This window comes from Corylus avellana, chromosome 11, assembly GCF_965113065.1.
Source record: "Corylus avellana chromosome 11, dhCorAvel1.hap1.2, whole genome shotgun sequence".
Lineage (NCBI taxonomy): Eukaryota > Viridiplantae > Streptophyta > Magnoliopsida > Fagales > Betulaceae > Corylus > Corylus avellana.
Window position 1 is genome coordinate 10,988,251 of NC_142500.1, and position 19,377 is coordinate 11,007,627.

The 19,377-nt window shown below is 33.5% G+C and overlaps 1 protein-coding gene across 1 annotated transcript; it reads left to right on the forward strand.

Annotated features, from left to right (window-relative positions):
* The first annotated feature begins 11,841 nt into the window (after window positions 1-11,841).
* Window positions 11,842-14,179, forward strand: LOC132165046 (G-type lectin S-receptor-like serine/threonine-protein kinase LECRK3). Its single transcript, XM_059575555.2, has one exon. The coding sequence runs from the start codon at window positions 11,842-11,844 to the stop codon at window positions 14,164-14,166; it is 2,325 nt and encodes a 774-aa protein (XP_059431538.2). The 3' UTR covers window positions 14,167-14,179.
* Window positions 14,180-19,377: the final 5,198 nt, after the last annotated feature.

Sequence of the window (19,377 nt, forward strand, 5' to 3'; positions counted from 1 at the left end):
CTGGTTTGATCTCTGGTTTGGTGGTGCGAGAGAGAGAAAGAGAGGTGAGAGAGACGTGAGACGGGAGGAGAGAGGAGAGAGAATATTTTTTTTCTAATTTAATAAGCATGTGGATCGCTACAGTTGAACCCAAAACATTAGGTTCAACTGTAGCAGCTGATGGTTTAAGGAACCATATAGGGAATCTGCTGTAGGACGTTTTTTGCAATTTTTTAGACATATTCCCTAAATTTAGGGAACAGACTCCCTTATAGGGAGTCTGCTGGGAATGCTCTAAGGCATGCTCTCTCTCTCCCTCTCTTTTTCCTCTTCTTCCAACGTTTTCCTCTTTTTTCTCTTTCTTTTTCTAACGTCTCCAATCCAAAGGCTTTCCAAAAGCCTAATTTTGCTGAGATACCCACTTTCCCCCAACGGCGTGAGTTTTCTTGATTTTCAACGTTTTCCTCTTTTTCTCTCTCTTTTTCTAACGTCACCAATCCAAAGGCTTTCCAAAACCCTAATTTTGCTGAGATACCCACTTTCCCCCAACGGCGTGAGTTTTCTTGATTTTTGATTGTGCGATTTTTAACACTGAATCTTTCTCCACCGACTTCAATCTGTATATAAGTGATCAACCTGGGTTTTCCCCACTGTCCACCGTCTCTTGATCTCAGGTTAGTTTCTTTACGTGATTTTGATTATATATATATATATGAAATTTTATTGTTTTCAGAGATGGGTTTTATATATTAAATTTGTGTTCTATTAAATTTGTATTCACTTATCTGATTGTCTAAATTCACGGCACATATTCTTTAATCACGTGTTCTTACTCTGTTTTTCTAATGATTATGATTACGATTAGTTGCTCAGAAAGTTTGAGAATATTTTGGACATTTATTTGATAGTAGAATTCGCTTGGATTTTTATTTGGTATAATTTATTTTGAATCGGATTATTTGGCTTATTTGGCTAATTAAGTTTTCAATATGTGAAAAGTATGGAATGTAACTCATTAAATTGACATCTGCATCTCCACAACTCCAATCAGAACCCTCAAAGATCTCTCTCAGATCAAGTAAAGTGTTCTTTCCTTTTGTTTCCCTGGAAAAAAGAAACTCAATTTGTGTGCCTTTGCTAGGAAATTTTCACTTTGGATCAGTTTCTCTCTCTTTCTGGGATTTTGGGGATTAGTTTGATAAGGATGTTTTTGTTTGTACATGCGCAGTACCCATCAACGGAAATTCATGTTCTTTTCTTTGTTTTTTTTTTTTTTTTGGTTTGTTTTTGTTTTTGTTTTGTTCCTGGGAAAAATGCTAATTCTTTGAAAGTTTTGCGCTTTGGATTCAGTTTCTCTCTTCAGGGTAAGAATTTTGTCTATGTGCGTTAAACTTGATTTTGGTTTAGTGCTAGGCTATGCAAAAAACAATGGTAGCACTGATACTCTATGCTCTTTGGATCACATATATCCCTTTTTTTTCTTAATTTCATGAGTCCTAATATATGTCAGGTTGGAGATCTTTTGAACTGGAAACAGATTTAGGACTGTGTATCTGACACCTAAATGGACTTTATGTGATGCATGTCTTTTGAGTTATTTCTTCTCTACTTGACTATTGTGTATGGTCATGAATCACAGTGTTGTCATGTAAGTTTAGGATTATGTACGTGGTTCTTCCTACAATTTATACAGCAACATTTCTTTAAATGGATGCAGTCATTTGTTTTGATTTTGGTGCCTATGTGCTTGATTTTGACAGCGAGTAGCAAAGATGAAGATGCAAATAACATGAGAAGAGAAAATTGGATGATGACTTAAGAGTACAAAAGTCATTTCAGATATGACTAGCTTTGACACTCTCAGCTATGTATGAGGCATAGGCTTCATACATAGCTGTAACAGTCATTTCATAGTGCTTGCACCATTTGATTGTGTATTTGTTAGTATAATGTTTATAAGAGGTTACTTGCTATGTTAGGGAATAAAAAACTATCTGAATTAAAAAGAGTAATGATATGACAATATGATCTTACCCCAAAGAATTGTTTCAATTTGACATGTTTATGTTTGTGTACTTATCAAACAAAAACGTTTGTGGGTTTACGCCAATTAGATTGAATGACAAGAAAATACTTTCTTCTTATTATGACGAGCTTGTACCATGTGCAATGCACGGGTTGTTTTTTAAAATAACATGATGGAAAAAAATAATAATAATAATTAGTAGGTGGATAAATGACAGGACAAAAAAAAAAAAAAAAGGTTTTTTGTGAGCTAACCTCCCAAAAAAGATCCATTGTGAGCATTAAATTCCACTACCTATTTTCGATGCAACAAATATCAAATAATGAGCTTAAGGAAATATTTTGCAAATTATTTTATGATGACAGAATATTTTGGCATGACAGGTTATTAATATTACATTTTTAATCAAACCTATGGTTAATTTGGCCATTTCCCATGACTCAATTCTGCCAAATTTTTATATTATCAATGGAAATATTGCTTCGTTTATATTCTAATATAACGTGTTATTTTTTACCCATGTTATATTCTAATATAACATTCACGCAATAATGAGCTTAAGAACAATTTTTCAGTTATGAGTTTAAGGAAATCGGTTTGAAATTATTTAATTAGGGCATTATTTTAAACAGATATCAAATAGTCATAGCAAGAAGCAAAAATGAGGCAATGTGAATAACTATTAACTATATATGGTAAAAGTTCAAGCATGCAAATTATGATTAAGTGGTGGAGTTATTTCCCAAATTCTTTTCTATAAGTTGTTTCTACTTTCTGTTTTTTCTACATTCGGGTTTGAAGGCCAAATTTTGAACTATAAGTAATAAACGTTTTGAGATAATGAAGAGAGAAAGTTCATGTAAAAACTGCAGAAAAATTTCAAATGAGTATCTATCAAAATGTTCTAAAACTTTTTGGGTTCTTATTATCATAAAAAATCATTTAATGATTTATAAAATTGGAATTGGCTATAAATTAAATTAATATCAAAAGCATTTACGAAGAAAACAGTGACCAAAACACTGCAATAGAAATTGAAAGCGAGAAAAAAAAACGAAAAGGCATTAACGGATTATAAGTAATTAATTCAAGAAATAATTTAACTTTTGAGGGAGAAGTTAGAACTAAGTAAATTGCACCGCACAAAGGCAATCTTTAGGAAATTGGACAATTTTTAAGAGAATTTTGATTTTGTAGGGAACAATTTTTAGACTTTTTTGAAAAAACAAAAATGAAAATAGAATGTTTTTATTAAAAATGAGAGCAAAAGTCTGGAAAATTCTCATTAACATGAAAGGGGATCTGTGCATTCAGACTTTTATGTGTTTGAACAATATGAGTATTCTAAGAATCAAGCAAAAGAACATAGCGTAAGAATAGAAAGTAAATCTTAAAAACAGAGTAAATTGAATTTTGTAAGGCATAATTGTGAATTTTTTTTTTAATCTTTGTGGGTTTTACATATTATGCTTATATTTAATACTCCGATCCTTAAAGAACAATGCTGTGTTATTTCTAAACACGTAATTGAGTTTGTGTTTTTAATCTCAAATTTTCTGTGAGTTTTTAATAAGGATATGTGTCTTTGGGTAAAACGATTTACTGTTCAACCGCTTGTTTTTTTTTTTTTTTTTTTTAATTTTTTTTAAGAGTTGATGTTGGTTGTGGTTGAGGGTGGTTGGGAAGGGAGATAAGACTTTTGTTTTGAATGCCCGCACTGTTTCATTTTAATTTTGAATGCTCATTTTTGAATGCCACGTGTATAGTTCTTATATTTGTTAGATATGCCCATTTTTTAATGCCAAGTGTCAAGTTTTAACATTTATCAAATAAATGTCATGCCATATGGACTCGTGTAGAAAATTCCCCTATTAGATAATATGATATTAGAGATTTGATATTAGATTATATTAGATATTAGATAACATGGGGATAAATAATGTTTGATGGCAGTTGAAATTGAGAAAAAGAGTAGTTTGAAAAAAGCATGTGTGTTTTGATTTTAAATGGAATAACACATGTCATGATATTAACCTATTCTACTTAAAACTTAAAAAAATTCAAAGACATAGTTTCATTTAATATAATGATTTATCAGATAAATAGAATGTCACGTGTCAAACTCTTAGACTCTCCTATCTAAAACTCGCCTATTATATATATATATATATATGAGAGCTGCTGCTGTGTGATCGTTGCACAAAACCAACTTTTGTGCAAACCACTCAGCATCTGACAAATCATCTATTTTCAGAAAATTGCAAAAAAAAAAAAAAAATACATATTTGCAAAGTATAGGATTAATTCCCTACACAGCCATTTAGCCACCATCGGTCTCCGCCAACCACCGCCGATCGAATCAAACCACTGCCCACCACCCAATCGGATCTCTCTCCCTCTCTCACTTCGCCAGTATGGGTGGCTGTGGGGTGGCACGCGGCCACCCCTAGATTTGGCTGGGGGTGGACAGTGGGCCACCCAGCCACCATTGGGGGTGGCTGCGCAAGCCACCCCAGGCCGTCTGGGTTGGCCAGGGTGGCTCGCAACCACCCCCCAGGCCACAGGGGGTTGTTTGCCGCCACCCTCGGCCAATTAAGGTGGCGGCGGACTGCCACCACCTCCCTATTCCATCCTCTACATTTTTTTTTTTAAAAAAAAAAATTAATAAAACCTGATATAATCAGGTGTGAGTGTTTATTTTTTCTTAGAGTGTTCTAGCTGATGTGGCAGCTAATGAATAGTTTGCACAAAACCCCTGTTTTATGCACAGACCACATAGAAGTTATTTCCATATATATATATATATATATATATATATTAGAGATTTAATATTAGATTATATTAGATATTAGATAATGTTGGGATAAATAATGTTTGATGTCAGTTGAGATTGAGAAAGAGGTAGTTTGAAAAAAGCACGTGTGTTTTGATTTTAAATGAAATGACACATGTCATGATATTAGCCTAATCTACTTGAAACTTAAAAAAATTTAAAAGCACAGTTTCATTTAATATAATGATTTGTCAGATAAATAGAATGCCATGTGTCAAACTCTTAGACTCTCCGATCTAAAACTCCCTTATTACATCTCTGAGAAATGCTAAGGGTCAACAAGTTCCTCATATTTGGCCCATATTGCCTTACAATTAACCATTAGATTTGTAGACTTATATAAATATCATATAAGTTAATAATGGACCCCATAATCTAATGGTTGATTGTAAGGGAATATAGGCCAAGTATGAGGAACTTATTGACCCATAGCATATCTCCCTTTCTCTCTCTCTCTCTCTCTCTCTCTATATATATATATATATATGGGAAAGTCTATATACTCCCTTCAAACTACCACCAAATTGATAATGTCCCCCCCAAACTTTAAATTGCGACAGTGTACCCTCAAAACTATCATAACATTGTCAATGTCCCCCTCATTAACGAAACTACCCTTAGTAAAATTTAAAAAAAAAAAAAAAAAACTAAAATTTTTGGAAAAGCCTAAAATTAAAAAAAATATATATAAAAAAATCTTTTTATTAGAAAAAAAAATTAAAAAATTTCGATTTTTTTTTTAATATATAAAAATTGAAAATTTTTCGTTTGTTTTTTTGTTTTTTTTTTAAAAAAATGTTTTCTTTTATAATTTTTAAATAAAAATTTCCATTTAAAAAAAATTAAAATATTTTCGTTTTAAAAAAAAAAAATTTCGTTTTTTTAAAACATATTTTAAAAAAATCTAAAAAAATAAAAAATTGATTTTTTTTAAAATAAAAATTTCGGTTTAAAAATTAAAATAATTTTTTAAAAAAAATTAAAATTTTCGTTTTATTTTATTATTATTATTATTTTGAATTTTAGGGGTATTTTTGTCATATTGATAAATATATAGGGGTATTTTGATCTTTTTGCTAGCTTTGGGGGGAGATATTAACAATATTTTGGTAGTTTAGGGGGTACATTGTCGTAATTGAAATTTTAGGAGGGACATTGTCAATTGAGTGGTAGTTTGAGGGGGGTATGTGGACTTTACCCATATATATATATATATATATATATATATAATTTAATATAATGATTTGTCAGATAAATAGAATACCACGTGTCAAACTCTTAAACTCTCATGTCTAAAACTCTCCTCTATATATATATATATATATATATAGTTGCTGAGAATATTTTTGGACATTTATTTAGAAAATTTCACAATTTCAATCTTTTATTTTATTTCACTCAAAATTTAAACTTCGATTTGTGAAAGTAGAATTCGACGCACAATAACATGTTGGATCTTGGATTTTTATTTGGTATAATTTATTTTGCATCGAATTGAATCAACCGCACGGGTTATATGCTAGTTTAATTAATGCCAAAAAAGACCTTCCTTTTTGCGTGGCCGGGAAGTCATTCTTGGCTAATTGTCAAGCCCTAGGAAAGACCTTCCTTTTTGCGTGGCCGGGAAGTCATTCTGGGCTCTTATTGTCAAGCCCTTGGAAAGTAGGGAGATGGAGACTTAATGGGAGGAGGTTGGGAAAGAAATTTTGATGAAGAAGACCAAGTCAAAAGACAACTCTCTCTTATAACAAAGTTTGGAGCTTTTTTAACCTAACTTCTTTTTAGCTTACTTGATGTGATCTCTCAATTAGAGCATTTCCAATGGAAGAGCTAAATGCTACTTTTATCTAGAATGACTCTTTAAATGTTCAAAAAACCTCCTACATTGGATGAACAAAAAATAAATGTAAAATAAATATTTGATTAGAAGAGTTAAAAAAAAAAGTTAAATGTAGCAGCACTTTTTAAGGAAACCATTTATCTTTTATTGTTTATCTCACATGTTTTATCTTTTTCCCAAATCGTTTTCTACTTTTTCTCTGCATGTTCTCTTTTTCCCAAAAACTTTTATTACTTTTAATAATATTTTAATAGAATATATAGAAATATAACTAATCGGATGTAGAGACATTTAAAAATGGCTTAACTAAACTAGATAAAAGTGAGTTTTGAAAAGCCATTTTACATAAAAATATGGCTCCTCAATTGAGAATGCTCTTAAGAGCATTCTCAGTAGAAGAGTCAAATATTATTTTTATCTAAAATGACTCTTCAAATGTTTAAAAAACTCCTACATTAAATTAGCCAAAAGAAAATGTTAAATAGATGTTTGATTGGAAGAGTTAAAAAAAAAGCTAAATGTAACAGCATTTTTTAAGGGAGTTATTTTATTTTTTATTGTTTCTCTCACCTGTTTTCTCTTTTTCTCAAATCTTTTCCTACATGTTCTATTTTTTTTCAAAACTTTTCCTATTTTTCTTCTCACATGTTCTTTTTTTTTTCAAAAATTTTCTCACTTTTAATAATATTTAAACGATATATATAAAAATATAGTTAATCAGATGTGGATGGATTTAAAAATTAATTAGCTAAACTAGATTAAAATTAGTTTTGATGAGCCATTTTGCATAAAAATTTGACTCTTCCATTGAGAATGCTCTAAATAATTAACTTTTAGATATCAAATACTATCACACCACATTAAAAAAAAAAAAAAAAAAAAAAAAAAATTGAAACGAAGAATTGAAACGAATGCCCAACCCACTGCATACAATTAGGATTCCATTAATTAGTCTGAATTCAAATAGGTGAATCGGGTGGAGGGTACTGTTCTTATTTCAATTACTATTGAAAAAAAAGAGTCAAATATTCCAATCTCTCTTGAAATTAATCGAAAATATTGGGAATTAAATTTCACTCCATTTACTTTTAGAACCGATTTTTTTTTTTTTTTTTGACATTTCCGCACAAAGACATGCAGGGAAAGGAATGAGAGAAATTCAAATTAGTGATTTTCGCTGCATGAGGCGTGGTCCTCGGCTTATTGAGCTACCCATTGGAAGTACTTTTAGTAATTCATAGTTAAAACGAAATTGTGATAAATATGAGGTATACAGATTATGCCACGTCATTTAAAACTCCCATTTCAGATTGATCAACCTTGCCTTCATTGTTAATCCCTTGAAAGAGCACTAGGGTTGTATATATTGTAGAAAAAATGTAGGGGAAATTATCTTTTTTTCCCATGAACTATCACTCGATGACCATATACTCCCATCAACTACCAACTTTACATTACGACCCCATCAAACTATCATTTCGCTACCAAAACTCCTCCTGCATCAGTTAAGGTCGTCAAGTCGGATGGTCAACCCATCACGTGCGCGTCACATGCCTTGAATACGTATACATTTTTATTTTTGGGTAATTATCATTTCCCCTATGAATTACAACTCAATTACTATATACTCTCATCAACTACTAATTTTACACGCACGTAATGGGTTGACCATTCGACTTAACGACCTTGACTGACGAAACAGGAATTTTGATAACAAAATAGCAGTTTGAAGAGGTTGTAATGTAAAGTTGATAGTTGATGAAGGTACATGGTAATTCGGTGATAATTTATGGGACGAAATGATAATTACCCAAAAGTGTACGTAGCCTCCTCCTCTATTGACTTGTGAAATCTGATCAAGTCAATTAGTCCAGTTCTTTATTCCCACTGAATTAGTCAATAAGTCAACTTAATACCCCCAACCCGGTGTTAACGTCCCAATTTTGGTGAGGCTGATGAAAAGAATTTTTTATATTTTTAGTGATTTTGCTAAAAAAAAAAACGAACAAAAGGTGTAATATCGACCACGAAGTATTGTCATATCTTTTTTTTTTTTTTTTTTTGGAAATGACGAAATGTCATGGGTTGGAATCACTACACAGGGTACCACTTTTTCATCTTTACGGGCAAGTCGGTCGGTAATTGTGGATTTTAAGTGTAAATCATGTGACTACGGTCATTGTCTCAAAGATGCACTAACCTCATAGTTCTCCTTTTTTTTAGAGTGTAAACGAGTCGAGTTTGAGTGAGTAGTGCTTATTCAAGCTTAGTTTGTTTATTTTTTAGTCGAGCTTAAGCTCGAGCTTGACACGAGCCCCATTTCATGCCCAAGCTTGGCTCGCCAAGGTGGGTATCGAGCTCGAGTTAGCTTGGCTTGTTTAATTTTTTGTCAAGCTCGAGCTTGATACGAGCCCCATTTCGTGTCCAAGCTTGGCTCGCCAAGGTGGGCACCGAGCTCGAGCTTGATCTTAGAAATTTTTGTCGAGCTTGAGCTCAAGCTCAGCTTATATCAAATTATTTAAATTTTGTATTTAAGTATAAAAAAAAATAAATAAAAGAAACATAATAAACAAATTTTATTAATGGTACGACCATCAAAGAAACAAGGTGAATGTGAAAGATCTATCAAAGTGCAATCTAATAATAATAATAACAAAAAAAGTGCAATCTTCTCTCATTTATAAAAAAATAGCTCTAGTTGACCAATTTTGCAACTAAAATATGTTATAGTTTTAATAGATTAAATGTAATTTTATAAATTATAAGTAATTTATACTTAAGCTATAATAATATCATTAAGTAAAATAAATTTCCATTCAATCATATGATTAACAATTCAAATTGTTGATTCAATTAGCATTAGATACTCAAAGGTTAAATCATTTAAGATATGACCATATGATTAACTATTATCATTAAATTATATACTATATAAGTTATTTTTATTAATTAATATATACATATATATTTATGAATTAATATGTAAATATATAAATATATACGAGTTGCGCTAATAAGCGAGTCGAGCCCTTATACGAATATGTTCACGAACTTGAAACGAGCGAGCGAGTTTTATATGAGTATGTATCATTTAATAATTGAGTATAGTTTCATGTTCACGAACTGCTCATTTAATAACCGAGTCGCTCATGAGCCGAGCTTTATAAAGGTAAGCCCGAGCGAGCTCACGGCTAACTTTGTTCATTTATAGCCCTACCCTTCCCAATTCTCATTCAATTTGATTAGGATACCTTACAATTTAAAGAAATAGTAAATTTTCAAATTACTCAATTTTGATTATTTTTAGGTATCGACACAATTGGAAAATGTCACATATTAAAAATGTGGTATGTTACAGTTGAAATTGAGTATATTTTCATCAAGTTTTTGTTCTCTATGTTGTAAAAAAGCTTTGAACAAAAAATTAACTTCTAATTTTATGAAGAAAAAGCGTATCTACAAAAGTGAAGATGATTAATCCTTTTGGAACGATTTTTTTTTTTTTAGTTATCTCGATAACATGTCACTTTTTTAATATATAACATTTTTCAAGTGTTTTGTAACCTAAAAACAACCTAAATTACATAATTTGATGTTATCTTATTGTGTTGCAATGTCTCTTCTCTTATGGAAAATTAAAATGCCAACTGGAACAAATTAGAGCGTTTTAGTCAAGAAATTTTGGGCCGTAAAACATTGGAAAATAAGGCCCCATTTGGTTTGCGAAATAGACTCTTGGATTGGACTAACCCTAGGTATAGCTAGTCTTTTGTTTGGTAACACTCTATTCCTATGGGACTACTAATCCCATACACACAGACTTAGCCAAGCCATTAAAAAATAAGTGGCTCAGCTAATCATTTCATGTGTGATTAAATTAATAGTGTAAATTGCCACAAAAAACCCCACTTGTTTGATTAAATTTCGTTCTCTCTGATTCTTCTATATTTCGTTCTCTCTCTCTGTTTCTCTTTTCTCCGTCTCTATATTTCGTTCTCTCTCTTTCTCTTTTTCTCTCTAATTCTTCTGGAACAATTTTTCTATTTTTTGATTTCTTTTGATTCTCTGTACCATTTCTCTCTAATTTTCTTCTCTCCGTCTCTCTCTCTCTTTTTTTTTTTTAATTTCTTTGACGAAGAAACATAATCTGCAAGGTTTTTATAAAATACAAATATATAATCTGTTTTTTGATTTCTTTTGATTAGAGTACATTCTCCAACTATATATATATATTATGTAAATCATTTTGTAGCATAATTGCAAAAATAAAAAAAGCCTATATACCTGACATAATTAACAAAATAAAAAATAAATTATAGTAAAGTTGTTTATGTTTAAAAAAAAAGAAAAAGAATGAAAGTCCTTAATAATATAAATTGTATTTGTATTATAAGGGTATTTTAGAAAATTTAATTACAATATGATTCTATTTACCAATATATTGCATTGTACCAAACAAATGAATATAATTAACTAGTATATTCCAGCGTTACAACCAAACAAAATAATAGAAATAACTAATCTATTCCATACTTTTCTATTCCCAATAAATTAATCATTTTTTAATAGACTAGACATTCCACAAACCAAACAAAGTCTAAATTATATTGGCCAACTCCGACGACCACTGTTTTAAAGACTTGAAATGCTGTGAGCTTTTACGTCAACCGGAATTTTTGAAAGTAGAAAGATGGAGAATTAGTGAGAGGTGGTTTCCAAGAAATATGGATGAAGAAGACCAACTCAAAACAGAACTCTCTAGTCTCTCTCTTATCACAAAGCTCGGACCTTTCTTAACGTCGCAACTCTCACAACTAAACAATTAATTTTTATATATCAAATATTATAAAAAAAAAAAGTCACACCATTTGAACTAAATAAATAAATAAGAAGAATATGGTGGCGTAAAACCCGGAGATGAGAAGGTTGATAGGAACGTGGTGGAACAATTGAAACCAAGGGGCCCCTCCACATAAATGTTGTAGAAAATGCTCTTCCCAAACCGTGTGTAAAATGCAACCTCCTCTATTGACTTGTAAAAGCTGATCAAGACAAGTCAATAAGTCAACTCAATCTCACTACGTTTTTCGAGCTCCTGAATCCTCTTATATAATATTCCTCGTTTTCCGTTTGGAAACAGAGACAATTATTCTCCATTCTCCAATGATGCAAATTCTCTTCTTCCCTTTTCTTCTTCTCTCAGCGGTTTTCACTCAACAGGTGCAATCCGTTGTGAAGCCAGGCTCTTTCTTGACACCAACCACCAACTCTTCTTGGCCATCACCTTCCGGTCTATATGCCTTTGGATTCTACAAGCAAGGCAGCGGTTATGCTGTCGGCATTTTTCTTGCCGGAATTTCACAGAAGACAGTAGTTTGGACAGCCGACCGGGACAAACCTCCGGTTCCCGCTGATTTTAAACTGAATTTCACACGTGATGGAAAACTGGTTCTCCAATCGGCACAAGGCGTGGATCAGACACGCCTCGCCAGTTTTCCGGGAGGTGCAAGCTCCGCGTCGATGCTTGACACGGGAAATTTTGTTCTCCTTAATTCTACTAATCAGACGGTGTGGCAGAGTTTCGATTATCCAACGGACACCTTTTTGCCAACTCAGAATCTTTCCCACGGACAGGTGTTGTATTCCAGTCTTTCAGACACTAACAAGTCAACCGGCTTATTTCGTCTGTTGATGCAAGAAGATGGGTGGCTCTCGCTGTACCCAGCTGGAACTCCATACACGCCGCTTGTATATGGTTATTGGGGAGCTGGTTTGAGCGGACAAAAAAAAAACGACGTCGTACTGCAACTTGAAGACGATGGTCATCTCTATTTGCTCAATGGCGCTCGCGCCATTATAGCGAATATGACATCAGCAGGAAATCCTATAAAAGGTGTGGTCTACCGATTGACAATTGACCCCGATGGGATGCTGCGGCTATACTCGTACGACACGAACCAGAATGGAAATTGGACAGTCACGTGGTCTGCTCCAGACAACAAATGTTACCCGAAGGGTCTATGTGGGTTTAACGGGTATTGTGCTTTAAACGATCTGGAAGTTATTTGCAAATGTCTTCCTGAATTTGAATCGGTCAACGTGGAGGATAGGAGTTCAGGCTGTCAAAGGAATTTCACAGCAGAAAGTTGCGAAAGCGACAGATATACCATGGAACCAGTGCTTAATACTGTATGGGAAAATGATAATTATTCTATTATCATATCGACGACCGAAGACAATTGCGGAGAAGCATGTTTGCAGGACTGCAACTGTGAAGCTGCTCTGTTCAAAGACGGGGTGTGCACAAAACAGAGGCTTCCGTTGCGATTCGGGAGAAGAGATCAAAGCGACACAACCGTAACCCTCATCAAGGTTGGTACATCTACAACCATTGTAGATAGAAATCTGCCAAAAGAAACCAAGAAAGAGCTTCGACTCGACATCCTAATTGTCAGTGTTTCATTACTTGCTTTTGCATTAGTTATCTTGGCGATTTCTGGAATTGCAGTTTACAGAAATCGTGTTTGGTCATATAAAGTGTTAGCTAATCATGGAAACACTGTCTTGGGTGAGGATGTTGCCCCAAAATCTTTTACTTATGCACAACTAGAGAAAGTGACGGGTGGTTTCAAGGAAGAGCTTGGCAGAGGAGCTTTTGGGACAGTATATAAAGGAGCAATATGGAATGGCATCGGCGAGAGGATTGTAGCCGTCAAGAGGCTGGACAAATTGTTGGCTGAACGGGAAAGAGAATTTTATACAGAGATGAAAGTTATTGGGAGAACGCATCACAAAAACCTTGTTCGTCTACTGGGTTATTGCCATGATGGACCCAACAGGCTTTTGGTGTATGAGTACATGAGTAATGGGTCGCTTGCAGATATACTCTTGACGCCTGAGACACAACCTTCTTGGGATGAGAGAATGGAAATTGCTCGCAATATAGCAAGAGGACTTCTTTATCTCCACGAAGAGTGTGAGCCACAAATCATTCATTGCGATATAAAACCCCAGAACATACTCATGGATGAAAATAGACGCCCGAAAATCTCTGACTTCGGACTCGCAAAGTTGCTGAAAGTAGATCAAACCAAAACCTTTACCGATATTAGAGGGACAAAAGGATATGTTGCCCCAGAATGGCATCGAAAAATGCCCGTGACAGTCAAAGTAGATGTGTACAGCTTTGGAATTGTGCTGCTAGAGATCATATGTTGTCGAAAAAGTGTGGACCATAATCTTCCAGAGGAAGAAGCTATTCTTGAAGAATGGGCATACCAATGCTTTGAGAGTGGTGAGCTTGGTAGACTAGTGAATAATGAAGAAGTTGACAAGAGACAATTGGAGAGAATTGCTAAAGTTGTATTTTGGTGCATTCTAGATGAACCCTCACTCCGCCCTTCAATGAAGAAAGTTCTACTCATGTTGGAAGGGACTGTTGATATTCCGGTCCCTCCAAGTCCGACTTCTTTTCTAAGTACCCTCTGAAATGTGTTGGATATTCCAATTCCTGCGAATTGTCTTCTAAAATGTGTTTGAACTTGGATTAGTCTAAAAAAATAACTCTTGTCTAGCGACATGTCTTAGATACAAGTTGTGTGTGTTTTGTTACTTCGAATGTATATTTGGGTATCTGTCTATCTCTACTTGCAATACTAAATATGCGTGTTTTATTACTTAAAATGTATCTGTATTGTCTGCTTAGCTTTAACAATATGTTGTGTTGCTTGATCTTTGCTCTAAAAAAAAAAACAAAAGAAAAAGAAAAAGGAGCATTGCTTCACCTAAGATTTTTAAATTGGTTTCAGAAAGATATCAAAGATATCAATTTTTGTCTCTGCAAGCAGCTTGGCCAAGTGAAGATATGCATGATTTGGTGGTTGCCAATAGTAATAAAACAGCTAATTAACTGCCATTCTTGAGCGTAGAAGCAATAATTGGTGGAAAATTATGTGGTTTTCTCCACCTATTTCCAAACATCTTTTGTCCTGTGGTTTGCATATGTTCCGTTGAGAGCAGAGAGGATTTGGAGGGAAGGAATGAAGAGATCGATGTAGTTTGAGTCAACCACCTTGATCAACATGCTGTGCAGGAATGGAGGAACAAACCCTTCAAAGCTAATATGTGTCGACTGATGCTCAAATATGGTATAACAAAAAAATAATTTTTTTGCAATGTCACCTATTCATTAGGTTTTTTTGGTTAAATCTTGTCAAAATTTTCAAAATACCTCTACTTTTTTAATATAATAAAAAAAAATACAAATCTAGTAAGCAGTTAAATGAGATCAAATATGGTAAGCGTCCGAAAATGAAATGAGCTCAAATATGGTAATTAAGCACCCAAAAACTGAAACGTCCCAAGTTCTAAAGGTAGAGCAATTGTGCGCAATTGTAATATATTCTTATATTTAAAAAAAATTATTTAACCTACTATATGCTCACCACAGGAAACATAACATCAACAGAGGACTAAAAACTCCTCTTAGTAAGAAATTACAAACTCATAATGTGTTAGTATTCAATAACCTCATAAGCAATACAATTACTAAAACTACATTCTTCATAAACGAAAGTTGCACAGTCTATACTCACCCCAGAGATCTAGTCTATAATAGAGTCCTAGTCATTGGGCCAAATGATCGAGTCTTTAACTACCAGAAGGCCCACCGGTACCTCTGTTCTCAATATTATGATATATAAAGCCATCTGAAAAATGTATAGGGCGAAGGGGTGAGTTCAACAGCTCAATAAGCAGCCACAACACCAAGATGCTATAAAACATAATATGTAGATTTTTATGTCATAATCTCAGTCGTGGACAACAATAATCTTTAATAAAATGATTACAATTAAAGCAAGAATAGCTAGTTATAAAATGAGTAGGCACTTCCTTTTACTTTTCTTTCAAAATAATTGTTTTACCCTTGACTCGACACCGTAAGTTTACCGTGAGCCGCGCACGTTGGCTTATTCCGAATAACCTATATGCTCATCCTGTCATCACAAGGGAGAGCTACCAGGTTGGGAACTAGCCTAGGTGAAGGCCGCCTGGCCAACAACATTCACCTTCTCGTAACCGTCATTTAGTGTGCTTGCCATACTACTCATGCGGTACCGATCGTATCTATAATCGTGCCTTGGGGTTAAACATTTATGAATATGAATGCACATGTAACATTTCATATGATCTTGTCTGCTCTTCTATAATGACATAATATACCATGAAATTTTATGAGCTCCTTTCATTCATAATCACATTTATGCATAACTCATAAAAATGAGGTAATTGTAATACTTAACATTCTTAAACAATGGCATATGATCAAATAAAACTTGACATTAAAATATGAAAGGAAGTGCAATTGAAAGTCATGTAAGTGGATTCTTTATAAAATTTTCAACATTTTTCAAAATATTAATAATAAAACCCATTGAGGTTTTTGGTATTGTGTCCCCTTACCTGGCATCGCATGCCTTTATTTTGATTCCGTATCTAACTCACAATTGCTACAACGAAAGTAAAAAGAACCTTAGTCATCAATTCATTTACTAGTTTCAATAATGCATCACTTTGGTTAAGGATCATATCTCTAATCTCTATTCCTCCACCGTCTATCCTTATTCAAAACATTAATACCAAATACTACAAATCGAAACTCATTCGTAATTTCGTCCAACAAACTCACGAATTAATTATATCCATCAATAGGGATACCCATGAATCAAATTTGTTAACCATATAAAAAATTCATCAACAATCAACCCATTTCGAAAAACTCTTCAAAAGCTAACAATAAAAGATATGAAGTTAAAAATATTACCTTGGAGAGTTCTCATATTTTATTTCTTCTTCCTCCTCTTTCATTCTCTTCTTTCTTTTCTTTCTTTTCTTTTATCTCTTTCTTTTCTCCAGCAGATCCTCTCGGATATCTCCTTCATCTCACGCTCACTTGAGTTGTGAGCAATTGAGGGGAAGTGCTCCCCTTAAATACTTGCCGCATGTGGGGCATTTGCCCCACATGCACTCAACTCCTCTGTGCAACAAAACAAGTGTCAAGCATGTTTGACACCTTAGGCCCAAGAGACCACCACCAAGTGTCCACCGAGAAAGCCATAAAAGCATGATGTATAACACATGTTACTTTAGGTGTCAATCAAATAGGTCTAGTAGGCATGCAGTGCTTTTATCTTAGCACTTAGTTGTCTTGGCATGAACCTATCAAGATGTAGTCATAAAAATTTATAATTAATCCTCAATAAATATAAATCTTTTGACTACCACGTAACAAAATATAGTGGCCTACTAGGATCATTAACCCATCCAATTAATTCCCTAAATTGCAAGTACTTTAACTACTTAACAGCTTGACCTATTAAACTTGAAAAAATCATAGTTATTTCAAATTAACTCCAAATGACACAAAATTTAGCTTAAAATTTTCCTAATTCAACGGCTAATCACATATCCAAAAATCATATTAACCCATAACATTTTGTTACCTCAAAAGTCCATCAAAATTCTATGCCTCTGTTTGATTGAAACTTGAAAGTCCTGTTTTGACACTTTTATCTTCTAAAAATTATAACTTCTTTTACAAGTGTCCAAAAATTATGAAACCACTTTTAAAATCTTCTGTTCTCATCATTATACTAGGTCTTAAAACAATTTTATTTAAGGTCACATATTGAATTTTCGGTGTCCAAAACAATGTGACTTTTTTTTTTTCAATAACTCACTATATTTCTAAATAGCAATTTCCATCATCTTTCACATTGAGTCTATTTACCTAACTGCATATAAATCTTAATAAAATTGCAGTGATGCACTCGATCGCAATGCACTTGCGATCGTTCGCACTACCGCATAAAATATTAGAGTTCCAAACAGTAAAACAGAAAAGACTCAAACAAAAACAAGAAAAATAAAATTAAACTACTCAAAATATTTTATTTCCTCTGAGGAAGTACATAATTGAAATTATTTTATGTAAAAAAATTAAAAGAAAACTCAAACAAAAGTTTAGACCGTCGTAAATTACTTAAAGGTGCTGTAAATTTAAGATTCCTTTTATACTTGTCAAAAGTAAAGGCTGCTGTAGAGCCCAGTAAACCTAAAGGCATTCTTAAGTCTGCTCCATTTCAAATCAGCTTTCTTTGAGTTCGCACAACACTTTTGGAATTGCTAATGCAACTTTTTCTTGGAATTGAGTTTGGATTGATTGTCCTCAAAACTGTACTATTTGTAAACCTGGAAGTCATGTAAAGTTGTGAGTTGGGTGATTGATTGCTTGGAACTCATCAAGAGTAATGAAATGTTTTGGGTGTGTTTGACAAAATTATTTTAGATGAGAGAAGAGAAATGAATGAGTTTATGTAACGTAAAATGAAAAGAGTTTTGAATTTTTTTAAGCGAAAAGTGAATTTTTTTTTTTTTTTTTTGGTCATATGATTAAGAGATGCCAAATATATGATTTTTTTTTTTTTTTTTTTTGAAGCAAAAGAAACTTCAAGATTTTTTTTCCTTTTGTTTTTTTTCCCCTTTCATTGTCATTAATTTTTCTGTCTCCTGTTTTTATCTTGACGTTTATCTGTAGAAAGAAAGTCATTTAGGGGGTGTTTGGCAAATGGGATGGCCTAAACACTGTAGTTGATGTAGATTGATGTGAAAAAAATAAGAATGTTTGGTATAAAAAAAAATGAAAAAGTGGTATGGAAAAGTGAAAAAGTTTTGTTTTGTAGTGATTTTTTTATTTGAATAATAATAAAAAGTGAATGATTTGATATTAAAAGTGAAAAAGTTAAAATGTTTTGATGTTGATTTTTTTGGAAAATGGTGATGAACAGTATTTGGGCCAACCCCACCCCATTACCAAACAAACCCTTAAATTCCCAAAAGTTAGTGCAAATAAATCTAACAAATGCAATCCGTCTATTTTTGTTACAATATTAATTAAATTAAATTTACTATTTTTATTAGCTTAATTTTTTTGAATAATTGGTGATTCAACATAATATTAGAGCAAATGTCCTGAATTTAAATCCTAACTCTGTAGCTATTTCAATTAAATATTATTTGAAACTCTAAGCTAATGAAAGCACTTTGAAATCAATATCTTTAGCTTGCCCCTTTGTTCATAATTCTTAAAAACAAGGGTTAAATACTAAATACCCCATGGGGTTTCGAAACTTTATTTTTACTTTCCTAGGGTTTCATTTTTATCACAGAAGGTCCCTGTGGTTTTGATAATAGACCAAGTTAGTTCTCCGTCAGTTGACCGTTAGCTGACTTAACCGAAAACCACGTGGACCAATCAACTGTTGATACGTGGCACCTATTTATTATTATTTTTTTAAATTAAAAAAAATGTATTTAAAAAAAAAAAAAATTGGTGGTGACTCCTTATTCATTTGGGGGTGGCTTTGGCCATGGGGGTGGCAGGCCACCCCCATCTAGCCGGATGGGGGTGGCCGAGCCACCCCCATGGAGCCTTAGGGTGGCCGAAACCACCCCCAATGGTGGTTGGAGGTGGTTTCGGCCACCCCTAGGCTCCATGGGGGTGGCCGAGCCACCCTCAGTACCCACTAGGGGTGGTTTCGACCACTCCCTTGGGCACCAGGGGGATGGCTGGAGCCTTGGGGGTGGTCGAAACCACCCCCAATGGTGGTTGGGGGTGGTTTCGGCCACCCCCAAGGCTCC

Excerpts from the sequence above, each read along its gene's own strand:
- LOC132165046 (XM_059575555.2), top strand. The coding sequence starts at position 11,842 with ATGATGCAAATTCTCTTCTTCCCTTTTCTTCTTCTCTCAGCGGTTTTC.